The sequence below is a fragment of the Haemaphysalis longicornis genome, unplaced genomic scaffold, assembly GCF_048455015.1.
Source record: "Haemaphysalis longicornis isolate Haplotype H1 unplaced genomic scaffold, Haemaphysalis longicornis Haplotype H1 scaffold_2, whole genome shotgun sequence".
Classification (NCBI taxonomy): Eukaryota; Metazoa; Arthropoda; class Arachnida; order Ixodida; family Ixodidae; genus Haemaphysalis; species Haemaphysalis longicornis.
Window position 1 is genome coordinate 148,572,573 of NW_027526295.1, and position 26,918 is coordinate 148,599,490.

Genomic DNA, 26,918 nt, shown 5'->3' on the forward strand with positions numbered 1-26,918 from the left:
GTTTGGTGGTATAAACAGACGATATTTCACCCAGCTCTGCCCTGGTCTGCCCAGCCTTTGATAACTGCACGGCAGCAACCGGGAAACAATGCCGTGCAGAGCTGGCACAGCCGCTTCTTTAAATTTGTAGGCACGTTGAACCCCAGATTCAGCCGTTTCCTCACCCGCGTCCAGCAAGAACATCAAGCGACAGAAGACAAAATTGAATCTTTGCTACGAAGCCAGAAGCCACCAAAGCAAAAAAGAGCAATCGCTGCAACAGAAGAAAGCAACATGTGCATTTGCCTGAATCGCCCAAAAATGCCGGTCAAAGATTTCCTAACAGCGATAACTCGTAACCTGAAAGATTGATTGAAAGGTCGAAAGCTTGAGTGTTTTATGTGTCCATTTTTCGCCCATGCTGCTCCACTTGTTAACCACTCATTCCGTCTTAATACACCCCATTTATTACCTGCTACGATGTAATCTTAATTTGCTTGCTGTGCGAAATCGTGTTAGCTGGAGACCACGTGTATTATCGGGTCGACGTCAAAACAGCACACGACGAAACGGCACGTGACAGGAGAGCACTGACTTAATAGCACGTCGTCAAAAGCGCACGCGCAACAAGAGCACATCGACAAAATAGCACTGCGGCAAAACAGCCCAGCGACAGAAGGGCACGTATTTTATGGAACGCCTACATGGGAAATTGTTGAGATTTTAACATGCATACAAAAATTATACAGACGCAAAATGCTCTCTAAATTTCTCTTCACGTTCCGTTACTGTTTCTCGGAACAAAATATTTCGGGTTTAATTATTACATAATGTAGGATGTTTGAAATGAAATGGCAAAAGTCCGGTGTAATGTTCATACTTGCAAACATTGTTGAAGAAGAACAAGACATTACGCAAATATTAGACAACAAATATTTACAAGAAGTGATATTTGCAGCGTTCCCTTATAAAAATTATACATGCTTGATTTTTGCGAAATTAAATACTTCATCAACTTCAGAAAAAAAATTCCCTCCGCCGTCGCCTGCTGTCACCCGTAGCACTATGGCTTCTGGCGCCATTTTAAGAAATCAACCAGCAACAGTTATGAAAAGTTCTACTAGATAGGTTCCACGTTCTACTTGGAATGCACGTGGAGTAGGGCAATGTGGTTCTATCAACGTTGGAAGTAGGGCTCCTCGATTCACGCGCGTCTCCGCCGCACGGCAGCGTTGACATCGAGACACCCGGCCTGGAGCAGTGGAGCGCGGGAAATTTAAAATGATTTAACCAAACCTTTGGCGTCTTTACCTTGGGAGGAGCGCGACGCAAGAGGACATAGAGGTGAGCGGGAAAGCGAAGGTAGGCATTTACTTGGCAAAAGTCGATAAACACAGCTGTCTTTTGTCGACATTTGCAACGAAAGGAGCAGATACGCGGCCAATTTTTTTATTGATGTGAAGGCTTTCTAAGCGCAGTCGTCTTTTCATCATATCTTTTACCGGCGCCGTAGTGAATTTTCACTTCGCTTCTTGTTTTCGCTTAACCTGAAAGATCAACAAGAAAACTTTCTGTTGTCAACATCATAGAATTCGCGGCACAGGATTGCCGGGACTCAGGGATGGCCCGGCCCGGCTGGGGCGGCACAGCCCGAAAAAATTGATTCAAACCTGGGCCCGGGCCGTGTACTACCCGGTCCGAGCCCGGCCTGCGAGTGCTCTATGCGAGACTGTCTAGCTACGCCACCTCACCCAACTGTTTAGTGCTTTGCTCTTGCGTTGTGCTGTTTGTCGTGACCTGTTTCGTCGCCGTGATCTTGTGTCATGTGCGCTTGTGTCGCTGTGCTCTTCTGCCGCTGTGCCCTTTTGACGCTGTGCTCTTCTGTCGCGTGCGGTTTTGTAGCCTGCCCTTTTGACTCCGGGCTGTTATGTCGGTGGTCTTCTGTCGCGTGCCCTTTCGTCGTGTGCTGTTCTGTCGGTATACCGTAGTTTCATTGAGGGCCCATTAGTCACGTGCTTTGAACTGGGGAAGGGTGGCGAGCAATAACATGCGCAGAATTTGGCTTCGAAGGGGGCCGGAACCCTTGTAAAAAGCACAAAAACAACGCGACGAAAGGCCAAGAATCAATAGAAATCTCTACATTCGTTGATGGTGCAGTATAGGCGAATGTGTAATCAATTTGTATTCTTAACGGCATTGCTATATGGCTGACCGGGTTGAGAGCAGACGTCCAGTTTGCGAAAGTTTGTTGGGTTGTAGCTTGTGAATGAAGAAAAATGTTCGGTTATCTTAATTGGACAATAAGACGCGTGAGTGCCATTGTTGCCACATTCTCCTCCCCTCGCGAACCCTGAAATTCGCAAGGGACCGCGGCCTCCTGACCTTCCCCCCTTTTGCACCCGCCGGAAGTGGCGAGGGATGAAGCCATCAAATGGTTTCAAAGTATAGCCGCAAATGACCGACGAAAAAAAGTCAAACCTTTTAATGCACCGATGGAAGGTGCGTGCTTTTGGATGAAACGGGCCTCACCGATTTGGTAAAACGGCGTTCAACGTAACGGTGTCGATGAAACGAGCATGCATTCGATGAAATGACGTTCGAACGGCGTTCGATGAACTATCCTGGACCCCATGAAACTATCGTTGAAAAGTTGGAAATATTGTGCATGTCATGAAAATGACCTCCTCGGCTGGGAAGCATCACTATTCTTGTTAGATGACGATTCATTATTCATTCGTGTGCAGGCTTCGTGGGCTCCAGCTCTGGCAAAATTCTGGTTGGTGGTTACGACATCAAGACCTGCACTAGAGACGCCCGGGAGAGCATCGGTTACTGCCCGCAGGACAACATCCTCTTCGATGAACTGACAGTCGAAGAGCACGTCATGTTCTTCGCCATCGTACGTTCTCCAGCTGGTACTACTTTGGCATGCCTTGGCCGTTCCGGAGATTACGATAGACTTTGCAGAGAAACATTTTGCTTCCGTTTTGAAGGCATGTCGCTCTGCCCTCGTGGTGCTTGTTTTTCAGTCCACCATCTTCGTAAACTTCGAACACGGTTCTGTCTGGAGCCCGGCGTTTGCGTGATCGAGCCTCCTCAGTCAAAAATCAAAGAGTTGATAGGCGGTTCCTGATATCATTTTAAAAGGCGAAAGCCTTGTGTGCCCCATTTCACGGAAAACCGTCGTTGGTGTAGGAGTTTTTGTCCTGCACAGGAAATGACCACTGAAGCAAAAGAGAAAAACAAACACGTTTAAGTTCGTATGAAATTTCAACCCCAGTCTACAGGAAAAAAACCAGCAGTGCATGAAAAATTTAGAATAGTGCATGGCGGGCTCGTTACGGGTGAACGGGATGGTACGGGAGTAGAACAGATGCATCTCATCCGATCAGAACTCTGCTTCTTGGAAAGCTGTGGCATGGGTTAAGTCTGCTTGTAGGATTATTTCGGTCCGAAAGGCGGAAAAAAAAGCGAAGAAAGAACCGCGAGGACGATGTAGAGCAGCATGTTCAAGTCATTCGCGCCAAAAGGCAAAGAAACAAAGCAGTAAATGGAGGTGTAAATAATTCTGTGATCAAAGCATCACCAGGCTTTCTTCTTCAGAGCACTTCAGCAGACTGCGGTTACCTGAGGAATTGTTTTCGTCGTGTTGAAAGCGGAATTGTCACTTACCGCTGCGTCGTTTCACTTGAGAAAGCTTTGCGGGACGCGAGCTGCTTGCTAAGGTGGCGAGGAGGTAGTTCTCCGACCTTGTAACTGATGCGGACTATCACTGTTGATGCTGGTTCGTACCGCCTTTGTTCATGTGCAGTGGAGCCGCCATCGCATCTTACGAGCGATGTGGCAGGCCGTACAGTGTGCGTTTCCACCGAGTTACAGCGGCTTATTCTCTCCTCTATAGTATACAGGGAATCGAAAAGAATGATTTTCACCAACTTCATGACGTTATTCGGTAAACAGCCGGAGACGAATCTTCCTATCGGGCGTTGTCATGTTGCGCAGCATTCATGCTTTAGTCTCCTTTATCGCGCCTATTATAAATCGAAGCTTTGTGCCTTTGCCAGCCAAGGGTTTTGTCGCGACTGTCGGCGTCAACAGAAAACTCCTGCGAAAAAATAAAAGAAATTACTGGCACCGCCATGAATCGAACCTCGACCGAATAGAGAAACGGAGCGAGAGTCCCTTGTCTTACCAAATGAGTTACGAGCGCACGCAGAGACGGTGGAGGTAGACGGTGTACTCACCGAGCACAGCTGCTAGTTTACCGCCTGCGTTCACGCTGAATGCCTCGTGATAGCGTCACGTGACCTCTCGCGCCGCTGTGCGCTCCGCCCACGGCACGTGTAGCGGCCGTGTGTGCGCCAGTGGCTAGTCCATTTCATCCCCGGAGAGTTTGGACTCGTGTGCAACACCGCTACCAAACAACCTACTACCATCCTGGAACGTATTTTGATTAATGTTAACGAAGAATGTAGCTGCGGTGAAAACAGTCTGAGTGGGTATCATACCGATCATAAGGCCGTTCTGAACGTCGCGCGGAAGTGAAATAATAAAGAACGTGTTACAGGTACAGTGTAACCTGCGATTAACCCAACAGGGCCGTAGTCACCCGTGGTAGGAGGGTATAAAGCATCGCTTCCAACCACCTCCACAGGGTGGATCGGCCCGCACTCTTTTCTTTCTCGATTTTTCGGTGTCACATTGAGGCCAAAAGTGATGTATCTGGAAGTGTTATTGTCATTGCACGAATCGCTGTCTACGTGGCTTTTGTATCTGTTGAGTTGAAGAAAGGAATCGTTTACTCGCGGTGGGTGATGCCTTCGGGAATATTGTCCTCGCCCTCAAATTCAGTATGGGGCTTTTAAAGTACGAAGTCAGAGTTCAGTGTTAACAAAACAAAGAACCGGTACGAACACAAGTTGCAGTACTTAGTGATGCGGGCTTTTCTCGTCTGCAAAAAATTATAACATCAAAAGAAGGGAAGTGAGAACATGGGTTAGATTTAGGTCTATCTGGCAAACCAGCAGCTCCGAAGCCTCATTTGTAGCCTACCGATAGGCAGCATGCTCCTCCTCCTCCTTCCCCCTTCCTCACCCTTGTGCTGAACTTGGTATTCGCCCCTTGCGATCAGGATGCGATATTTGCAAGACTATTTCTGGGATGGCATCCAAACGCCGCCCGCGGTACAGTGTATATGACAGCGGCATTAGTTTGGCTGTACACAAAAGCAACCTCAACGCAATGCGCACAACTCCGAAATTTCCAGTTTAATTCTGCAAACTTTCAATCTTTAAAAAAAACCCTTTGGTATCTGTTCACAGGTAAAAGGAATCCCACGAGACAGGGCACGCAATGAAGTGCTCACAGTTCTCTACGACTCGGGTCTTGCGGATCACCGGTCGAAGAAGGTCATGGATCTTTCGCTCGGTCTCCAAAGGTGTCTCTGCACCGTGATGGCCATCGTGGGCACTCCAAAGGTACGCCAGTGGCTAAGACCTGCTGCAGCATTTATGTGCCGTATCACACATCGATTCCTTAGTGCGTCTATAAAGCAAGGGGGACTGAGAAAACGAGAAGGAAGTGGCGTTGAAAGACCATGCAATAAGCACAGCTTCTGCTCTGTACTATCATTGCCAGTGTATTGCGCGCCATTGCAAATATTTCAATACAGCAGTAGCTAGAAGCGATAAAAACGGGAAGGAGCAACGTATGAGAAGTTTAACGCAACATGCTACTAATTACCCTAGGCTTTACTCGTTAGGGAAAACGTGAATGGGGATGTGAAGTCTGAAGTCGTTTCCCGCAGCACTTGAGCCGTACATCATCAAACGGCCACTATAGATTGGCTGATGCTGTTAAAAACAAATTGAAATTTTGCAGATGTTTAGCGTCATCTTAGTGTGGATGGATCATGTAACGTACACAGCGAAGTCAAAGCGTCGTTTACTCAAATTTGGCTGTGCGCAATCAAAATAAAAATTCCCCGCATTTCCCCGAGGGGAAGAATGTGAAAGTGCGAATGCAGGAGTTGAATTTGCGCGGTTCGGTAATGTTCGCGAAAGAGAGATCACACACACACACAACTACAAAGAAAGAAAGATGCATTTATTCACAGACACCTATTTGTGTTGTCGTTGTACTTGATTGCTAGAGCGGATCTCAGCTTTGAAATTTCGTGTCAGTACTCCTTTAAAACGGGTGCATTAGCCCTTTTCACGCCCGATTCCTGGCCAATCCCCCACGTGGGTATGTGCCATGCACAGAGACCTATTTGTGTTGTCGTTGTACTTGATTGCTAGAGCGGATCTCAGCTTTGAAATCTCGTGTCAGTACTCCTTTAAGCGGGTGCATTAGCCCTTCTCACGCCCGATTCCTGGCCAATCCCCCACGTGGGTATGTGCATGTCAGCGGCCAGTGTTGGGAAGTTGCTATCCCCCGCTGGTACCACTGCTGGGAATGACTATCCCAGGGCGGTCGCCAAGGTTGTGACTCGCCTTCCTGCTCGTCACCGAAGTTGGGAATCAGCCATCCCACCGCTGTCACCGCTGTTGCGACTGGCCATCCGAGCGCAGTCACCGGTGTAGCGACGTTGCCTCGCTCCGTCCGCTATCGACGCGGCGCAGAGCAGAGCGAAGAAGTTCTCCAGCCGACGTAAACTCAATGTAACATTTATATACAGTATGTACAGGGTAAGCAAAAGTTACATCATTCGCACAAAGGCGACAGCACCCTTTCACTCGGTGCTTCCGAAGAGACTGGTGCCGGAGAGAAGCCGCCGAGGAAAGCCGACGATGAGAGCCTCCGGACTTCTTTTATAGCCCGGGAAGTTCGTTGTGGCCCCAAGAAGTTCGAAAAGCTCCAATCAGGGCTCTCGCTGCCTGAAGTTCGAATTCCGACGAATGGTAGCGAAGCGGTGAGTCAGCTGCGCCGCCAATGGGGAAAGGGAGAGCGATGCCGCCGCCGTCTCCGTGCCTCGCCTCCGGGCGTAGCGACATGCCCTTGTTTGGGTCGTTCTCCGCTGAGGGAATCGGCCGCGCCGCAGCGTTTCGAGATGCAGGAGTCGGCCGCGCCGCAGCGTTTCGAGATGCAGGATTCGGCCGCGCCGCAGCGACAAAGGGAGAGGCGTGACTCAGCCTCGCTGTCGGCGCGTCGCCTCGTGCAACGCCTTTGGGCCAGGCGCTCTGGCACAACAGCACCCCCGCCGCCAGACAATGCGCCGTGAAGACGAGCTGCCTCCACGTGGCTCGGATGCTGGGCGCGCTCGTTCGCCAGGCTCATCCAGGTACACCTCCAGTGCCCCAGGAAAAGGGCGGCTCCACCAAGTTCCTCTCCATGAACGGGTACCGCCCGCCAGGTCCGGATCGCAGGTACCTCGCCGTGCTGCCCAGGTGTCTCGACCAGCTTCGTCCGGCTCTTCCGGTCTGTCCTCAGCACCGGTTGCTCATCGTTCTGGAGCTTTCAAAGAACCGACCGACAACAAGCAACACCAAGCGCACGCAAGCACCCTCTGTCCTCTGTCAGAACACCAGACTCCAAAGCGTGACAAACTCTCCTAGCTAAGTGTCTATCCCCAATTTGGACCCTCTACACCAAGAGGCCCATGCGGGACGTAAAACTCTTAAAAGAAGAACTCGCACTAAGTGTCAAACGTAACACACGAACTTAAATGATAACTAAGGTGGATTGCTTGAAATCACGCAGTGCGGAAATAATCAACTGAGGCAGCAAATGAGGGCAATAATTTTGCTCCCATCTACCTGCTACGCTAAAATCTGCTCACGAAGAAACGAAACGAAAGACACGGGGAGGACGAACGCAGCCTTACTTAGAACGCACGGCTTAGTGCGTCTGAGTTAGCGGTTCCGGCTACATAGCATGCAAACTTCTGCACTGCTCACACGACGCAGCCACATTCCTTTACGGAAGTACTGTAAGCCTCTTCCCGACAAGTTAGCTTGCGACTTACAAACTGGTCGTTCCCGGCCGTTCGCATCCTCGGGGCATAGTACAACTTCCATGCCACGATCGCTCGTATCGAACTGAATAACGAACCTTTCGAAAAGTCGGGGACCGTTAGAACTGGCTCCTCGCTCAGGCTCGTTACAGCGCTTAAAACGCGTCCTCCTACTTTGTGTCCTTTCCACCTTAACTGGCTGACTCGTTGTAAGAGCATCACTAACGGACTAGCCAGTGTGGAGTAATCTTTAACTTAAGTCTAGCCCTATCCAGTCAAACTCTAGAAGTCCTTACCTCTGACTTAGTCGTTGGTCAGCGATAGCTTACGACTGCGGCCACTTAACGACTGACGGTCTTCGTCGGCCGCGCTACCACAACCGCCTGCCTTAGTTACGTCACTTCGGCGCAACCTATGTGACACTGACTGTTTGACTGATAGTCCTGCTTCTTTGCGTCTGCTCAGCACGACTCGTGAGTGCTCTACTTGCTCCTACCCAGCGCGTACTAGAAAAGCTGGCGCCATCGTCGAGGTAATGGAGCGCGCACTACGACAGGCCACAAAACACCCGATCCGTTAGTTTTGAGAAGCAATATTGCTCGTGTTTGAGTCCGAAGCTGAACATGACGGGAGGGACTCTCCGAACGGGGAAACAAAGAACGCAGCGTTACAACTAGCTCTTCCCCACAAGCTAGTTTCGTCGTTCGAAACACGTTCTTTCCCCGGTCATATACAAGCCTCGCAAAGCTGACGCCCGTAATATCGCGCGGAGCTGACTTCAAGGTCAACCTAGCGGCAGGCACGCATGCCTCGCAATTGCGTTTCCGCTCAAAGCAGAAAGCTCCGAACGTTCGCTTTCGCCCTGTGCGTCTTCGCTCCACTGGCCTGAAATGCGGGTGAAAGTGTCCCACCTTGCTTTCAAGCAAGTCATCGCGAACTGGGGACAACATCGAGTTCGCCTCGCAACGCTCGGCCACCTGGGTTTCCCTGCCGATGGGGATGACGCAACCCGCTTCGGCCGTCGGCGGCTCCACTAAGCTACTGCCAGAGCTTTCGGTCCGCTTGCCGCTCGGCCTTCGTTGCTCGCGCGTCTCTCGTGTCCCGCTCGCAGGCTTAGCCACATGGAGGAAAGAAAAGCTTAGGAGAGGCCCTGACGTCACACCCAGCGCAGCCGGAAACGCCATTTCTGTAAGTCGAATGGCGGACCATTGGCCCTCCATGCCATTGGCGGACTCTTTTTGCCTCTCTCTCTCGGTGCACCTTCTCCGCCTCCTCCGTCCTGTATCGCCTCTCTTGTCGTCTGCATCTGCCAGCGCCGAGCCGGCGGAAATCAGCTGATAGGCAGGTAGAAGGCCGTTTTGTAGCGCGTGACCGTGAACCTAAACGCGCGGTTACACTGTTACACGTCTTCAGTGTGGCCGCAGCAGGTTTGCGAAGCGGCTCGCTCTAACAATGCCGCAATGCTCGGTGCCACGCTGCAAGTCGCGATCGGTACCCAAGGAATTGGGCGTCACTTTCCACCGGTTAGTGCATCATTCCGCTGACAAGTATTGCTGTACATTGGTGTGCATTCATCCTTTGTTTGCAATCGCCGCCGTTTATAGGTTCCCAAGCGATGGAGAACGCCGCAAACAGTGGGCGAACGCCGTGCGGCTACCGGACTGGAAAGTGCCCAAGTTTGCGTTGCAGTTTCACTGGCAATCCCAGAGATGACTAGTCAATTAAACGGCCATTCTATATATATATATGTAAGCAGTACTTCATGCAGATTTCACGCTAAAAAATTGTGGAATGTTTTTACCGTTGTTCGCGTGCCTTCGATAGAATTTTTTGCGAAGGAGGAGGAGGAGCAGGAGGAGGAGGCAAAACGTTTTATTGAGTAAAAAAAAAAATGAGAGGGTGGGTGGCGTCAATAAACTTTTTTTCGACAAGTTTCAACTTGTCTCAGTGTCAATAAATTCAAGGTGATATCAGTTGAAAACGTTCATACACTAACCTCGCAGTATGAAGCGTTGAAAAGCGAAATCCAGAGCGAGACCACAAAAAGATCCAGATTCCAGATCCAGCACTCTTCCAGTCAACAGACGGACACCTACTAAGGTAATAGGACGATGAAATTATATCAACTGGGAATCTACCTTGTAACAGTTGCAAAAGCACTGCCGCGCATTGCCGGCCTAGCAAACTATATATTGCAGCGGCGGTAACCAAAAAATTGAGTTGCGAATCGTTCGGTTGCAAGTCGCCTACGTACTGCACACCGTGTATCACTTCCCGAAAATCTACCAGACGGGTGTCCGCGCGTACGACGGGACGGCGCGTTCACGATATCTGCACTTCAATAGGCGCGTCGTGATCGCGACCGGAGCAATAGCTTGACGCGGTACAAGGTGCACTTGCAAGTAGAAATTACATGACATATTCCCATCGGCGCAGCTGTCGCAACTCGCAGCATCCTTTTCGAGTTCCGCAAGACCACAGCGCAGCAAAGCGAAGCAGCAATCTTCGCAATCGGACGACAAGGCAGGCGCTGCCTTTCCTCCATGACTGGCGAACGGCGGGCGGGCTGTTGCTAGGACGCCGTTGCTAACGCGACTTACAATGGCCGCCGAAAACACGTGACTTCCTCCACACTTTTGCCAATGCGCGGGTATAGCTGGGGGCCTCTCCTAAGCTTTTTTTTCCTCCATGCTTAGCCACAACATCGCCCGCGTTAGAGCTCACACCCGAAGGAACACCTTCTGTTTCCGGGGGCTCTAGCGGCTTCGTCTGGCTAGCCTCGCCGTCCAAACTTTCACGAGAAACCTCGCTAGCTCGCGCAATGTGCGCGATCCTGTTGGAAGCCGTCTCTGAGGCCTCCTCACAGAACAGGGAGGATTTTAGAGAAGCAAAGGTCTAACTTCGCCTGTAGTGCCAGAAAAAGCGTAGTGGCGGCGTCGTGAACTACCCAGTACGCCCGCTTGATGGCGCTGTAAACACGGCTTTGTAAACATGGCGGATGCTTTTTGCACAGGCCGCTTGAGCTCCTTAATAACATGGCTGCCCTCGCACGGCGGCCGCCGGCTCGCTGCCATGGAGCTCCATGCTCGCTGCTCCACGGCCAGACTCGACTCTCCTCCTCCCGCGCGCGAAAGGGGCGTCCAGTCCGGCCGTGGCTGCTCCTGCTGGTTCCTGGCTGGCACGCTGGTCGCGTGTTTACTTGCGCCGCGCTAGTGAAGTGATGTTACGCCAGGTGACCAGATGGCCTCGACTGGCACAGACCACAGTGAGCAGCAAGTGAGAACAAATCGTTTATTGACATCCGCAAGTTTACAGAGGCCAGGACATCATTTCATTTCGATCGCTGCAATTTTCATGACTTTATTTTTTTGCCATAACAACTCGTTCACTTGCGCTAAGATTTCGAACGAAGGGCACGAATGAGGTATTGACGGCGACAACGGTTTCGTTTGCACCGTCTTTCTAGCGGAGTGCATAACACTCACCTTCTGTTGGAAGAATCAAATATTCTGGCCTCGACAGCTGTCTTCCGATGCGTAATTTCCCACATTTGTCACTCAACAAGCACTCAATTCCCGTGTTTTGCCAGTCCTCTCAACAGCGGATGGACGCAAAAGCACATAACAGCAATAACAGTCACGAAACCAGTGCTCCGCGCACATAGAAACGGTGGGCCGTTGCAGCGGTTTCAATTTGAATTGGCGGCTTTGTGGTTGCGAATTCAGAAACGAGGTGGTGCACCAGTCGGCTGTTCGTAAAAAGTTGCGCACATTTTTGCTCAACGGATGTTTGATGTGGAACTTGTTAATAATAATTTTAAATAACACATTGTAAGCGAACCGTGTGGGCTCTTTGAGTCACGGAATGAATGTTTTGTATTCTATACCAAAAGTAACCTTTCGCTTGCGTCGTCTGGTGGACTTGATGGTCGAAAACAGCGCTATAGGTTGGTCACGTGGGGCGTCGATTTTTACGCCGCCTATAGGGAAACCAGGGAACGTCCAAGCTTGCGAGCCCTGGCCTCCTCTGATTCTGAGCGTTCTGCCGAGATCGTTGAACACGAGACCGACACATGAACACGATCAGCGGACCCGCACGGCCCTCTATCGGACGTCTCAGAAAATGCTTTATCTACTTTGGGTACGCCATTGCTCTCCGAGAAGGCGGTACAGTCTCTGTCAACTTCATTCGCTACGAGCTCACCGGATTTCTCTGTCGGCCCTGTCGGCAGCGCTTCGACCTTGAGCTCGTCTTCGCGTAACTGCTCATCAGAAACCGGTGACAACGTATCGTTCGTCTCGCCCGGCTGCGTTTCTCCACTGAAGGATTTCGCGCAATCCCGTTCTGTTGCTGGCGGTTCCACTAGCCTACCGCGATAGTTTACGGTCGGCTCGTAGTTCGGGCTAAGCTGCTCGGCGTCCTTTCGCGTCTCGCTCGCTGGGGAAGAGTCAAGTCTCTGCGAGAGCTTCCCCGCTTGCGAACTCGTAAGTGCCATGCACTGGCCACTGCTCGCGGACTGTGCGCGCGTTTCGAAATCTTTATTTCGAAGCGGCTTCTCTGCCTCCGCGCCGTTCTCGCTTTCCTGGCTCGCTTCTCTGTCCAAGAATACGAGTGCGGTCGCTTCGCCTTTGGCCTTGGACGCTCCGTCTTCCGGCCCTAACCTCTCCACAACGAACGGCGACCGTTGGTCCTGACTTTTCGGACCGCTCGCCTGAAACGTTGGACAAGTCATGTTAGGCGCCGGCGAACCCTGCCGGAGCTCCGACTCTAGCCTCATCAACTCGAGCCACTCGAGCTGCCTTTTGGCTTCCCGTTCCTGCCTTTCAGCTTCCTCCCTCCGTTCCTGCCTTTCGGCTTGCTCTCTCCGTTTCTGCCTTTCGGCATCCTCGCGCTCACGGCGCTCTTTCTTTTCGGCTTCCTCGCGTTCACGCCGCTCTTTCTTTTCGGCTTCCTCGCGTTCGCGCCGCTCTTTCTTTTCGGCTTCCTCGCGTTCGCGGAGCTCTTTCTTTTCGGCTTCCTCGCGCTCACGGCGCTCTTTGATTTCAGCCCTGGCCTCATTGACTTCCTCAGCCGTTACGTTCTCCTTCCGCATGATCTCAAGGATCGCATGCTTCCGTTTCGCACGGCCTAAGTCAAGGCTCAGCTCCTCGCAAATTTCGATGAGTTCCTTCACTTTAAGGTCCTCCATCGTTTGCACTGGCCTCTTGCTGCTTACCCGCGTTAGAATTCCCTTGCCGCTCCTATACTATCGAGCTACTAGTAAGGCACGCGCAAGTAATTCTCTACGCTCCTTTGTTTACCTCTCGGCACTAGCTCTGGTTTCAACACACTCTCTAGGCATGAAACAATAAAAGCTATACACAGTGCTTCACCAAGCCCTTCTCTAAACTACCATAACCTGTGCTAGAGAAGTCTGGTGAACTGAGAGAAAACGTCGAGCGCTTACCACACCAGGTAGTAGCCGTTGCCGGTCGATCCCGCAGCTGCCATCCACTGTTGGGAAGTTGCTATCCCCCGCTGGTACCACTGTTGGGAATGACTATCCCAGGGCGGTCGCCAAGGTTGTGACTCGCCTTCCTGCTCGTCACCGAAGTTGGGAATCAGCCATCCCACCGCTGTCACCGCTGTTGCGACTGGCCATCCGAGCGCAGTCACCGGTGTAGCGACGTTGCCTCGCTCCGTCCGCTATCGACGCGGCGCAGAGCAGAGCGAAGAAGTTCTCCAGCCGACGAAAACTCAAAGTAACATTTATATACAGTATGTACAGGGTAAGCAAAAGTTACATCATTCGCACAAAGGCGACAGCACCCTTTCACTCGGTGCTTCCGAAGAGACTGGTGCCGGAGAGAAGCCGCCGAGGAAAGCCGACGATGAGAGCCTCCGGACTTCTTTTATAGCCCGGGAAGTTCGTTGTGGCCCCAAGAAGTTCGAAAAGCTCCAATCAGGGCTCTCGCTGCCTGAAGTTCGAATTCCGACGAATGGTAGCGAAGCGGTGAGTCAGCTGCGCCGCCAATGGGGAAAGGGAGAGCGATGCCGCCGCCGTCTCCGTGCCTCGCCTCCGGGCGTAGCGACATGCCCTTGTTTGGGTCGTTCTCCGCTGAGGGAATCGGCCGCGCCGCAGCGTTTCGAGATGCAGGAGTCGGCCGCGCCGCAGCGTTTCGAGATGCAGGATTCGGCCGCGCCGCAGCGACAAAGGGAGAGGCGTGACTCAGCCTCGCTGTCGGCGCGTCGCCTCGTGCAACGCCTTTGGGCCAGGCGCTCTGGCACAACACCAGGCAGCGCGCGCCCATCTCCCCCCGTTGCCAAGGAAGACGAGGAGATTCCTGGCCAATCCCCCACGTGGGTATGTGCCATGTCAGCGGCCAGGCAGCGCGCGCCCATCTCCCCCTGTTGCCAAGGAAGACGAGGAGCGCGCGCACCCGCAGCTGTTGCTATGTGGACGGACGGCGGTCACCGGAATTCAGGGTCGCTTATAAAGTGCATTCGCACTTTAAAAAAATCGGCTCAGGCCATTCATTTTGCTTAACAAGTGCTTTATTGGACAGTAGCTGAAACAACTAGTTAACTAGGTTGAACTTTTGCGGTTTATATCGCAAATAAACTCGCAGGAAAATGCAGGTGGTATTCATACTTTTTCATACTATTTTCTGACGGCACTGTAACATGATACAGGCCGTCTGGTTTTCGCACTTTACGGGTGCCTTTAGTTTTAAAAAAAATGTCACGAGAGAAATTGTTGCACACAGCCTAGTCCCTGGAAGAGAGTAATCTGGAGTATGTCGGCCTATAGAATTAACGCCGCAATTGAAAATCGACGCCCATGGACAGGCTCTTAGGACGCCGTATACGTTCCGCCCAGGTCATCATTCTGGATGAGCCGACGGCCAACGTGGATCCTGACGCACGTCGCGACCTGTGGGAGATGCTGATGAAACTTCGCCGCGGCTGCGCCGTCTTCCTGACCACACAGCACCTGGACGAAGCCGGTGTGCTCGGAGACCGCATCGCCGTCATGTCCAGTGGCCGAATCAGGTGCGCCCGTTTCCGTATACATAGCTTGCATGTGATTTCACCAAAGCCCTCTCTGGAGTACTGCTCTCGGCCTTCTTAACGCTGGTTGAGATGGCAGCAAAAGATAAGTTCACAGCCACCCCACTGTGTAAATAGTGCACTCTTATGGTGGCTACAGTGACGTCTCTGCGCTTTGCTGAGAGCAGTGGTGTCAGCAAGTCGTAGCGCCCGCTCGTCTACGCGTTTCTTGGTAGCCGTTTTTGTTTGCTAAGTCCACTGACCCTTCCTTGATGGGGAGTGACTGCACGTGCAATAGACAAGGCCCGCCGCTGTGGCTCAGTGGCTAAGGCGTTGCGCTGCTGAGCACGAGGTCGCGGGCTCAATTCCCGGCCGCGGCGGCTGCTTTTCTGATGGAGGGTAAAAGCAAAAACGCCCGTGTGTACGAGATTTCAGGGCACGTCAAAGATCCCAAGGTGGTCAAAATTAATCCGGGGCCCTCCACTACAGCGCACCTCATCGCCTGCGTTGCGTCGGCGCGTTAAACCCTACAATGAATTAATCACCTACAATAGACGTGGCCATATTTTCAGTCATCATCGTTGCAAATTCTACTGTCTCCTCCCTTATACACAGTGTTTTTAGAGCAAATTTTGTAAGAATTAGGCTTGGCTTCGCACACTTCTCTCTATGCGGATAGCCTAACGAACATGCCCGCAACTTGGTACGGGGTACCTTGATTATTGAAGGGATAATTAATGGAAGTACTTAATTGTGTAAACCTTTGAGGGCGCATAGCAATTACGAAATTGAAGTCCTGAACAGCCGCGCTTTAAAATAAACTGAGAAAGAAAATCACCGACCAGTTCCTTCTGTGAAGGTGATTGTCCAGCAAAGCTTTGTGCATGGGGGGGTTGCTAACGCACTGCTTCCCGGCTAGTGTGTACAAATTTCGTTTCCGCCGCCAGGACGTTAGCGAACCCCAGCCTGTCGCACATGTTGCAGCTTGAGCCAATATGGCAACCGAGGAAATCTCTTGAGGACTTGGCAGTACGCGCACTTGAACTTCCCTGACTCACGATATGCGTCGTCGGTTCTCGCTTGTCGCTTATATGCAGCCTTAAGCGCGCCAAAAAGTATTTACCTTGTGTCAAGTAAAAAAAGGCGCCCTGTACATTAGGATGAACCCAAAGTGCCTGAGTAGTCGGCCTCGAAGAGACAGCCTTATAGTTTGAAGAAGCCCTAACTAGGCTGCCAGGCGGCGCCTCCAATCGAAGACACTCATTGGAGAGGAAAGAGAAGTAGCCGCTGGAACGAAACCGCTTACAATGGTACACCCATAGCGTTTATTGAGAGCCTCGTACGCACCCAATATCAATCTAATAGCCTCCCACGCACGCCTAGCCAATCCTCTCTGGCGCATTTCTTTCTTCGTCTTCCTCGTCTCAAACTTTATATATTCTCGAGTGACCACGGTCCCCTTATATATGGTTCGTCACACTCCTTGTGGCCATATGGGCCGATTATTGTGCCCGACTTGTCAGCGCACTCTTCATTCTTTCAATATCGTCGTTTCACTCGCCCAAGCCCCGCTTGTTGAGCTGTTCCTGTTAAAGCTGAATTTAGAATTGCATACGTGTAACCAAACACGCCAACACGCCAACCGATCCAATTTTTGTAAGTGCCTTCGAAGGGGGTGTGTAAAACTGCCTCCCGATTTTGCCCTATTTTGATTCCTGGACATTTTAGCCGTGGTAGACACCCTAGACACAAGAGGTGAGTGTGTGCGTGTGTCTTCAAATCTCCGTCAAAGTGCCAATTTTGGTGGGTACGCTTGCAGGTGCGTCGGTTCCCCCGCCTTCTTAAAGCAGCGCTTCGGCACCGGCTACCATCTGGTGGTCAATAAGCTGCCGAAGTGCGATATTGTGAAGGTCAAAAGATTTCTGCGGAGGCATGCCCCCAAGATAAAGCTCCGAAGTGACTCGGACCGCGAAGCCATCTTCGTGCTCGGCCAGATTGTGTCAACGCGGAAGATCATAACGATGTTCCAGGTATATTATCTTCCCCTGTCCATCTTCCGGCTTGATTAGTAATTCGGCTTTTCGATTACGTCTCTACAGCAAGCATTAATATATTCACAAGAAAGATGTCTGAACATGCGAGTAAAAAGAAGCAATCCTACCTCTCGCTACAGCTTGGGGCCGCCTCTATTTTTCGGCATGCCCTGTAACACCTTAGCTGAATAAGCATGCCTTTCCTTTGGGCACTGTCTTCAAGTGCTGACTCGCTCTAATTTTCTCGCAAAGACGCCGGAACACCCTCACCTGCACTTGCCGCGTTTCGCTGAAGTGTGTTGAAGTGCTAATAACCAGGGGTCGTCATCTACTGCAGTCCATATGCTAACAAAGGCTCACTCGAGTGCAAGGCCCAGTTTCAGCATATGGTACAGGTGAACCGTCGTCAGCTTCAGGGTATCAATAAGGCTACAATGTGCACCTTTAGTGAACGTCTCGCATGAGCGCCCTCGCATGAATGTCCTCGCATGATGCAATACTGCGGGTTCAGGCAGAGAGAAGCACTTTAGAGAAGAAACCGGAAGGGACATTCAGGATGGCAGTTAAGCGCGAACGTGTTTCGGATGCCGCGCAAGTCACGCCGCTCACAAGTAACAGACCGTTGAGATAACTACCTATCTCAACTTTTCCCATATCATCTCATTGGATATAAGTTCATCTCTGGACATTTATTTCCTTGGGATTTGATTGCTCAAAATGTCATTTTCCAAAACTAGCCACTGCTCTGCTTCGCGAAGAACCTCGGGAGCATTATTATATTTTAAGACGTTAGGGAACATTTGAGATCTTGCTTTCGGGACTGCGGATGTTCAGAGCTCGCTTTTCCACTAGAACAGAAAATATTCTCACGTGAGATCTGTCAGACGGCTGACATATTCGCGCAACAGGATAGTAGTTGCGTCAGTATTTTCTTTACTTATACAAAAGAAAATGGTATATATATAAAGAGACAAGCGGAGCGAAAATGTCTCACGCACTTTCCTCTCACCAAAATTATGCCGCGACACTTGTGCACGATCATTTCAAATGGTCCTACTAGGAATTTATTGTGCAGTTCAGCCCGCTGACATTATTGAGAGCGTAAACAAATAAAACATTCCGTTTTACGTCGGTTCCCACATATGCGTGGGGTCCGCCAATTTCTCTCTCAGATTGTTCCGAATGTCTTTTTTATGTATTTACTAGCTTGGGTATTTACAGGGCTTGCAAAGCCATAAACACTTAGTTTGGTGGCAGGGCTCTTTCTTAAGCTTCCTGAGTCTTTTCACGCTGTTTAGAAGTCGTCCCTGTGCTCCAAGTTTCGAAGCGCGTCCCACTTATAACTTGCCACGTACCACATAGACTGCTTTTTTTTTTGTCGCAGGAGATTGAGAAGTGGGGCCAAACTTTGGGCATGGAATCCGTTGGAGTCAACATGACATCACTAGAAGACGTCCTCGACCGAGTAGGCGACGAGCAGCACGTTCATCGCAAAGCTGGGAAGCGGGTGGCTCAAGCAACTGGCAAGGATTCTGAAGACGGGTCGGAGTTCGACGCTAAAAGTGAGGAGGCCTTAAAATAGGCCTTCGCGACATCTTGAAACCCATACCTCGGTTCTCGCCCCGATCTTTACGCGGTTTGCGCAAAATGTGCCCGCTTCACGAAAGGAAAGGTGTGGGATTGGGGATATGGTTGCTGGAAGCGCTACTCTGTTACTGGCAGCTGACTTATATGTGTTTTAGTGGTAAGCAGAACGAATGTATTGACGCATATGAGGTGAGACATATTCATCCTTGCGAAAAGCGCAGAATGCTACCTCTGAACCCTAGTACAGGAGGTCCGGCTCTATTTGAATTGACTTTTTAAAGCGAAGCTTTCACTCTCACTGATGATGTCCGTATCGAAAGTCATCTGTAAAAAACTTAAAACGCTTCTCTGCGAAGCTTGGCGATAGCTCCGTTAGGCTCCTTTTACTAAAGGTTAATGGGTAGCAAAGGGAGGATATGACACAGGCGTGCAACGGCGTGACATATATAGACCTAACGTAACGCCATGTGCTGATGTAAACGAGAGCCGCTGCCCACAGGTCGTCGTATGGGGAAGATGACTTTGCTCTGCACGCCGTAAGGCTCCTAGCAGAGGGACGTCAGGCCTAACGTCGCATTTTGAGGTTGAGGAAGGTAGGCCTAAAGCCACATTTTGAGGTTTAACAACTTGATTCGGCACCCACTCGAAAACGAACTCACTGTACGCCAAGCATGTACCCATTACACCGTAGACCCCAAACTAAAACGTTAGGCCTAAGGAGTGCATACCAGAGAGTTACTGGCGTTATTTTAGAATAGCGGTGCATACCTCCAGAGTAGGCCACACTGGCAGTGTGGGATTGGTCAACGTTTCCCTCACGATGAAGCTACGCGTTCAACCATCGTTATCGTGAGACGCAGGGCGCATAATTTTTTTCGAACTTGTTTCTGTTGGAATGCGTTCATAATGAGTAAGCATTAAGGGCGCATCTATGTCGAAATTTTCGCACGGCACTGCTTGGATTTCTTGAGTCGCCAATTAACTGTAGTTTCCCTTCTTTGGGAGGAATTTTGTTTTCGTCATGATTTTGTCACGTATCACGACGAAGTTTTTTAACACAGATTACATCTTTTCCTCTAAGGTTTCGCAGCAATGCACAGTAGAAATGCGAAAAGGGCACCATAACGAAAAATAAGGGCTTGGTTACTATGCCCCGGGCTCGTGTAAAGTAGGTGGACACGCTAGAACATACGAAGCAAAGTCGACTGCCGTTAATACGAAATCCAATGGGACGTCACTGTCTTTCAATTAAGCACAGAACACGAGAACAGAATGCTCATCCGTCCTTAACAGGCCTCCCTTCTCGATTTTGTCCAGAATCTCGGCTTTCAATGCGGAATGCCATGATAGGGTGGGCTTAAGAGTAAAATCGCAGCATGAAGGTTCCAGCACACGATTTGCTCGTACGGCGATTAATTTGCGCAACAAAGTGGGTTGATGACATCAAAAGAGAGCGGTGCGTATGATGGCTCAAGTGTCAACTGACTTGCCGAGCTGTAAACTGTGCAGTGCCTCATATGCGGTGGCACCGGAAACACCAGAGATTACTGAGCCGTTCTTGCGCTGCAAATTTTTTATTTTAACGAGAAATGACGGTCACTTTAATGCTGTTTATTAGTAATAACTTACAATTAAACAATACAGTTTGTTTTATCTTCGAACTATTGAGCATTTTCTTCCACTATACTGCGCGTCAAATTGCCGGGACCACTACATCACTTAAAATAACCAAAGTTCCAATCAAGGAACTTCAAATATCGAAAGCCGTATATATAATTACCCCTTTTTGGACGCATTGCTTGATGGCTATGTTGGGGCGGGAGAAGAAAAGACACGTTGGATTATGGTGGCATGTGGATTTACTGGCTGCAGCTGTATTTTCTCGACGGACGTACTATTACCATTGATGTTAGCAGGATGAGTGTAATTGCTCGAAATTCGGCATTTTTGTTCATTGAATGCAATACGGCGCGACGGGTGTGACTACACCAAGCGCTTTGGGCGCCTCTGTGAATGTGATGCAAGGGAAGTCTAAGCTCAAATGGCCTTCTAGAATCAAGATCAATTACATCGCGCTCCTCGGTTGAAGAAGCCCTTCGTGTTGGAGCTCTGCGGTTTACTTAAGCCCACCTGCGGGTCTCCGTATATGAGTAAAAAAAGCTCATCGCGCTTGAACAATGAACCGTTAGCTTTTGCTTCAATGGGGATTATATTCGGAGGCCACCGCACCGACGTCGTGAACATTCGTGAACCGCGATCGCAGAGGCGGTGGCCAGCGTGGTTGCCTCGATGAAGACGACGCAGCCGGGCGTCCTTTCGCTCGTCTGGGCTGTGTTGGTGAAGCGTACGATCCACGTCCTTCGCGAAAAGAAGATGCCGCTCTTCAGTTGGGTGATGCCGTTCTTGCTGCTCTCCCTGGCCTTCTTCCTGGAGCGCATGGCCCTAAAGAGCACTGGGCACTCGGTGGAGAACGTGGGCGACACGCTGCAATACACGTTCAACGATGTGCTCGTCTTTTCGAAGGTAAATATAATACTGCGACTAGTAGACGCGCAGGCGATTTTTTACTGGCTTTCAGTAAATTCCCGTCTGTCTTATTGACCTTCTAGCGCCCTGAAACGAGTTCTCCATCGCATTGGATCTGAACTGCCATGAACTTCAAATTTGTGACGAGAAACTCCGTGGCTTTTATTCGAAGTCTTGGTCAGCGCAAGTATGCGCGCACGCATACACACGTAATGGGCCTTTTTAGGCTGAGTTTAAGCCGAGTGTTATCAGTCTGTCGTCCCAAAAGAAACCTGGAGGCGTGAGGGAAAGTGGCGAGGGGGCAAGGAGCCCACTAGCAGGTGTTGGAAGTGCGCGCCTCAAGAAAAAAAAAATTGGGCCCATCTCCCCGCGAGGGGGACTCGAGTAAATTCGTCGCATAGGGGGTGGGTGTATTGCGTTAACGTTTAGTGTTTGGGGAGTTGGTGGTAGTGAATGCGTTGTATCAGCAGCTTCTTGACGTAGTTTGAATGAGTCAAGGATATAAGGCGCGTTCGTAGCCTCCCATTCTGTGTCGGCTTTGTGGCGCAGTGGGAAGAGCACCATGTACCTCGCGTTCCGCCCACAGGTAGTGAATGCGTTGTATCAGCAGCTTCTTGACGTAGTTTGAATGAGTCAAGGATATAAGGCGCGTTCGTAGCCTTTGATTCTGTGTCGGCTTTGTGGCGCAGTGGGTAGGGCACCCTGTACCTTGCGTTCCGCCCGCAGGGTCGTGGGATCGAAACCAGGCGCCGATAAGTATTATTTTTTTATATAGTATAGGGGGAGGGGTGCGGACCTGTTGTTGAGAGCGAGGAGGGTAGCGTGATGCGGGAGAGGAGGAGTGGGGGAGAGGGCGCACCTGCGCGCTGAGCTGTTGCGGACGGACGGCGGACGCTAAATGTGAGTTAAGGAAATGCTCTGCATTTAAAATGTGGTTGGAAGGATTTAGGACGTGATTTAGGACGTGAAACGCGCAACGTATCCGCTGGGCCACCCCAAAGGGCCGAGGAGTACGGGGTTAGCTGCGGGGACCAATAATATGTGCTGATAATTGAAAATAATAATCAGCTTTAATGACTTTCGCAGCAGAATGTATCGCTAAAGATTTCAGATAGTATAGTGTTCTCGAGAAAGGCCTTCCCAAGGTGCGTGATGCTCGCTCAGGGCTCAGACTGAGCATACGTTCCGAGCCGCAGTTGTAATCGTTAACGTTTTTTTTTCTCTGCATTTCCACACTTCGCCTGATCGTGCTGTCAGTAGGCGTGACACATGGGGCCTTTGGACGAAACCTGTGAGGAGTGAATAACTCAATCACGCTTGGTGGTGCCGTGCCGGATACTTCACATGCGTCCGTGCATTTGAGCGCTTCCACGAACGTTCTGTTCCATTTCGCGACGACCAACAAGAGCTCCGACTGCGTTCGCAATATTCATGCTTAACTCATTTTTCTGACGGCGCACTTCGAGCGCAAAATGGGAGTCTACGGCGAAACCGAAAGTGGGAAAGGCCAGCAGTGGTAGTAGTAGTAGTAGTACTAGTAGTAGTTGTTGTTGTGAGAAGAAGGGGGAAGGGGAAAGGTATGAAAAGTTGAGAGGGAGTTCATGGGTGGGGCCCGACGTTCAGGGCTCCATATGTAACGGCTGATCTTCAAGAGATGAGCTGGTAAGGGCTGCCTCCCTGTCTCGATAGGATTAATCTATATACTATTGTTTTCCTGGGCCAGATGTGCGGGCACGCTCAGGTTGCGTGAAATAGCGTGGCTATCTCTACGCATTTTGCGCACGTTTCTTGGAAGGAATGGCGGAACATTTTTTTCCAGTCGTGATTTAGGTGGGTACGTGTTTGTTTATATTTGCCTTAGGATTTGAGCTTCTATAGCATTTAATTCCTTGTGTGGAGTAGGAGAGGCACTTTTCTTCTGCTTAGTAAGCGAGAGTCTTTCTCCATATTTTTCGGGAAGTCCGGCGCTGGCGCCATCTAGCCATGGCGGGCCTAACTGCTCGCTACAAACTGTCTAAGTGTATTCAGAGATTGTAAGCCTCCGTCTCGCCACACGGCGCGCGCTGATTGGACACCCGAGAAGCGCCGGTGGGCGGAGCAATCGCGCGCTTGCTGAGGCGGTGGCGTCCTCTCTTGCGTTGAACCGTATTTAAGAAATTAAATGAGTGACAGCGGCCGTAAGTTGTCTTCATGTCACACGCCACAGCATTCTAAACAGTGGGCTTTACAGGAAAAAAATCTGGTGTTTAAAAACATTTCCGAAGCAGAATTCAACAATTTGTTGTTATTAATTTGTTGTTATTCATTTGTTGTTATCATCTTAGTCCATTTTGAACCGGTTTTACACATCATACACTTGGTTTGTGACCATCATTTGACCACTTAATTTACCATGACGATAAAAGGTGGGCGATCGGAGCTGCAAAAGCCCGACCCCCTAAGGTGCATCGCCCCTTAAAAAACTCTTCCCCTGATGGAGGTATAATCGCATTCAGGGCGCGCAACGTCGCAGTACGTCAGAACGTTCTGACGGCCTCGCCGCAGAGTGTCAGTGCCGTCACCGCGCTAATTTTAGGGTTGCGCAAAGCAGTCGTCAGCTAGTCATCAGCGGCATAAGGCTCACTTACCTGTCCCTCCCTTAGCGGGAAAGAGAGGAACCCGCTCGTGCGAGACCAGTGCGCCCTCTTCAGTGCGTCTGTGAAGCGGTTTCTGCGAGGCACGGCTGGGTTAGAGCGCAGGAGCGCGAATCGCCCGGCCGTGTGCGAGGCTGCCGGCAGGTCTGGGACATTTTCCTACCCTTGAGCACATAGCAAGAACAATACAGGAGGGGAAACGGCCAGGTAAAGTCCTATGCACTTGGTCTAGTTTAACCTTCGGCATCTGTCGCGGAAGAAGAAACTGCCTGGCCGCCACGATGGGCATTTCCCTGCCAATCCTCGGAAGGAATGGCAGCCGCTATAATTTCGTCTATCGGTACTCCGCAAAACACTCAGGAACATTTCATATTTTCTTCACACATAAAGTATGTCCACTTTTTGACCTTTTTCTGAAAAATTTTGTACTCGATAAACTTTTCTGATGACCTTTCACAAGGCTGATTCTAGGAGAGGTAAAACAAGTACCTTCATTGTCAATCTATTTTTTATGCTTCCCTGAGTTACGTGCATACCACTTAACAGTTCAAAATAACTCAATTTTCTCTTAATATCTTACTTCGTTAAAACAAATTGTATACGTCTTGCGACGCCCTGCTTCTGGTGGCGGCAGTTCTATCCAAATTCGAGTTCACGCAAGGAAAGGCGTAAGACTAAAGCTTTATAATTGGTTTCAAACCAATAACATATCAATGGTAGGACGCCTACAGCAAACCTTGCACACTGCAACGAAATAAACATAATCAATATTTTATTGGTTGTGTTCGAATGCGTAAGGCTAATTCCTCGGAGGCGAACTTGCGGCTGGGCCCTATGTACGCAACTCCCTCCATCCTTGGAGTATAACATGGCATTTCTCGCACGCCAGTCGAAAACAGTGTCAGCCGTGCCATGCTCTCTAACCGCTCCAGTGGCCATGTTTTCGCACTTCCAGCAGCGTCAATGGCTGCGTGTTAGTCCCTTTTTGTTACGGCAATTGATAATGAGGGAAAACAATTTTTAAAGACGATAGCCTTTCTTAAGCTACTTGAACGGGAAAATGTTCGTCTGTCTGTCTGTCTGTCTGTCTGTCTTTGTGTCACTCGATTCAGCCAGCCGGCCAAAGTAAACCAGGTGCTGCACAATAGTCTTATGTACTCGCAGCCAAATGTAATCGTCCAAGTCTGATGTTAAGGTTCATACTTGTCTACATTGTTGAACAGGAACAATGCATTACGAGAATATAAGGAAGAAAATCGATACATGAGTGATTTTCACAGTGTTTTTTACTAAAAAAATTATGAATGCTTGCTCTTTGTGATAGCAAAAATTAAAATACTACATTACCAGAAGAAAACCGGCGCCTGCTGTAGCCCGCGCTACCTGGCGGAATTCACAAAATCCAAACGGCAACAGCAACGAAAGGTTCCACTAGATAGGTTCTGCGTTCCGCTTGCAACGCTCGTGGAGTAGGGCAACAGGGTTCTATACATACAGTTTCATACTAATATACACTAGAGGGGAGCCGCGCCACTGTCTAGGGGAGCCGCGCTTCAGCGAGCGTGCCGTCATGTACTCGGCAGGTACGTTCCACTTGTCCTTGGCATGGCTCACGAACAGGCTGAAAAGTTGGCTTTGGCTGCAAAAATGCAACAATATTACTGCAGAAGATTAATAAAATTTGTTCCGTTATTATAAAATTAAAGCTCCAGAAAGATTTAATTGTCAGGGATTATTTAGAAGCTTCATGGATGATGAACAAAAGAACAATGCTACCTTTTTGGCTTCAAGACGAAAAAGAAGCCATGTGGCTAACCAAGCCAAGGAAGCGAGGAACGTCGCTAGCTGCAATGGCGCCGCCCACGGCGGCACGCGAATGCAGCGCCAGATTTCCCTCTAGTATATTGTCACGAAGACAAGGACGATGCAGTTGTGTTGAATGAGAAACACGTTTATTGGAGCGAACTTGTGCTCCCCTAACAACTCAAAAGAATACAGAGGCGGCGAAGCAGCGGTCAACAAAGTGACTTGCACAGGCGAGTGTCGTCGAATCGAATGCCCCGGCGTCCGCACTGCAGGCTTTTTATCTTTTGGCGCGCGTGGTTCTCGAAACGTCGACTCGCATCGAGAACATAGTAGATCCAAGAAGATTATTCTGGGCTGTTCACGTTAGATCGGAATGCTCTCCCTATCACAACAGATAATACATGCGGCACAGAAAGAATGGAACACGCGCTTCCCTTGGCGCAGAGATAACACAGACCGGCGCAGCCGGGCGGTAAAAGCAAAACACAAATAAACAAACCCAATGTATGGTTTGCGGCAATATATTAGTATGAAACTCTATCTTTTAGTCGAGTTCTGCGATTCACACGCGTCTCGGCCATACGGCAGCGCTTGCATCGAGGCACCAGGCTTAGAGCAGTGGAAGGCGGTAAAAATGAATTGACTTGAGCAAACCTCTGGTGTGTTACCTTGAAAGGAACGAGACAGGAGAGGAACAGCATGAGAGGTGAGCGGGAAAGCGAAGGGATGCATTTTTTGCCAGGTGCAAACGTCGACTATCGTCTTCCGTCGACATTTCCAACGAAAGGATCAGATACGCGGCCAATCTTTGTACCCTGCTATTCCCATTTGATAAACGATGCCCAAAAATAGGCATTTTCGCCCGGTCTCTATTTTTTTATACCTGCTTCGCCTTTGCGTGCATTACAGGAGGGCGATACATAAGTTTGCATCAAATTTGAGACCAAATAACAAAATAATTCTTCAAAGCTCAGTAAAAATCGTCATTATAAACAATGAATACAATCGTATGTGGAAGATAGTTTCACTCGTATTGATCTAAGAAAAAATGAATTGCGCAAGGCGTCACCTTTAAAGGAAAGATAAAAAATTACTTTACGATTTAGTTTCACTTTGGGGTATGTAGAATTGCGCTTGGCGCCTTGGCGTTTTTGCCAACGAAGTTGAAACCGTTGGGGGGTACAGGTATACAGCTTTGCTGCAAAATTGTCTCGTCTTTGAAGCACGAAGCTATCTAGCGCGAGGAGTAGTAAACAACTGTCCCGGTGTTTTTCTAGTGCGCGTTGCGTTCTATCGCGAGGCGTAAACGACTTTCCGGTGTTTTAGTACCCTGACTACATGAGACGAACGACGATTACGACTATGTCGACA

The 26,918-nt window shown here is 50.0% G+C and overlaps 1 protein-coding gene across 1 annotated transcript in view; it reads left to right on the top strand.

Annotated features, from left to right (window-relative positions):
* Positions 1–2,738: 2,738 nt before the first annotated feature.
* The window catches only part of LOC144167435 (phospholipid-transporting ATPase ABCA3-like), a 66,251-nt gene continuing 42,071 nt past the window's right edge, over positions 2,739–26,918 (top strand). Inside the window, exons 1-6 of the mRNA XM_077696698.1 lie at positions 2,739–2,878; positions 5,301–5,456; positions 14,793–14,965; positions 16,782–16,992; positions 18,380–18,557; positions 20,846–21,105. Coding sequence (XP_077552824.1) covers positions 2,864–2,878; positions 5,301–5,456; positions 14,793–14,965; positions 16,782–16,992; positions 18,380–18,557; positions 20,846–21,105 — 993 coding nt within the window. The 5' untranslated portion in view covers positions 2,739–2,863. The remainder of the gene's footprint in view (positions 2,879–5,300; positions 5,457–14,792; positions 14,966–16,781; positions 16,993–18,379; positions 18,558–20,845; positions 21,106–26,918) is intronic.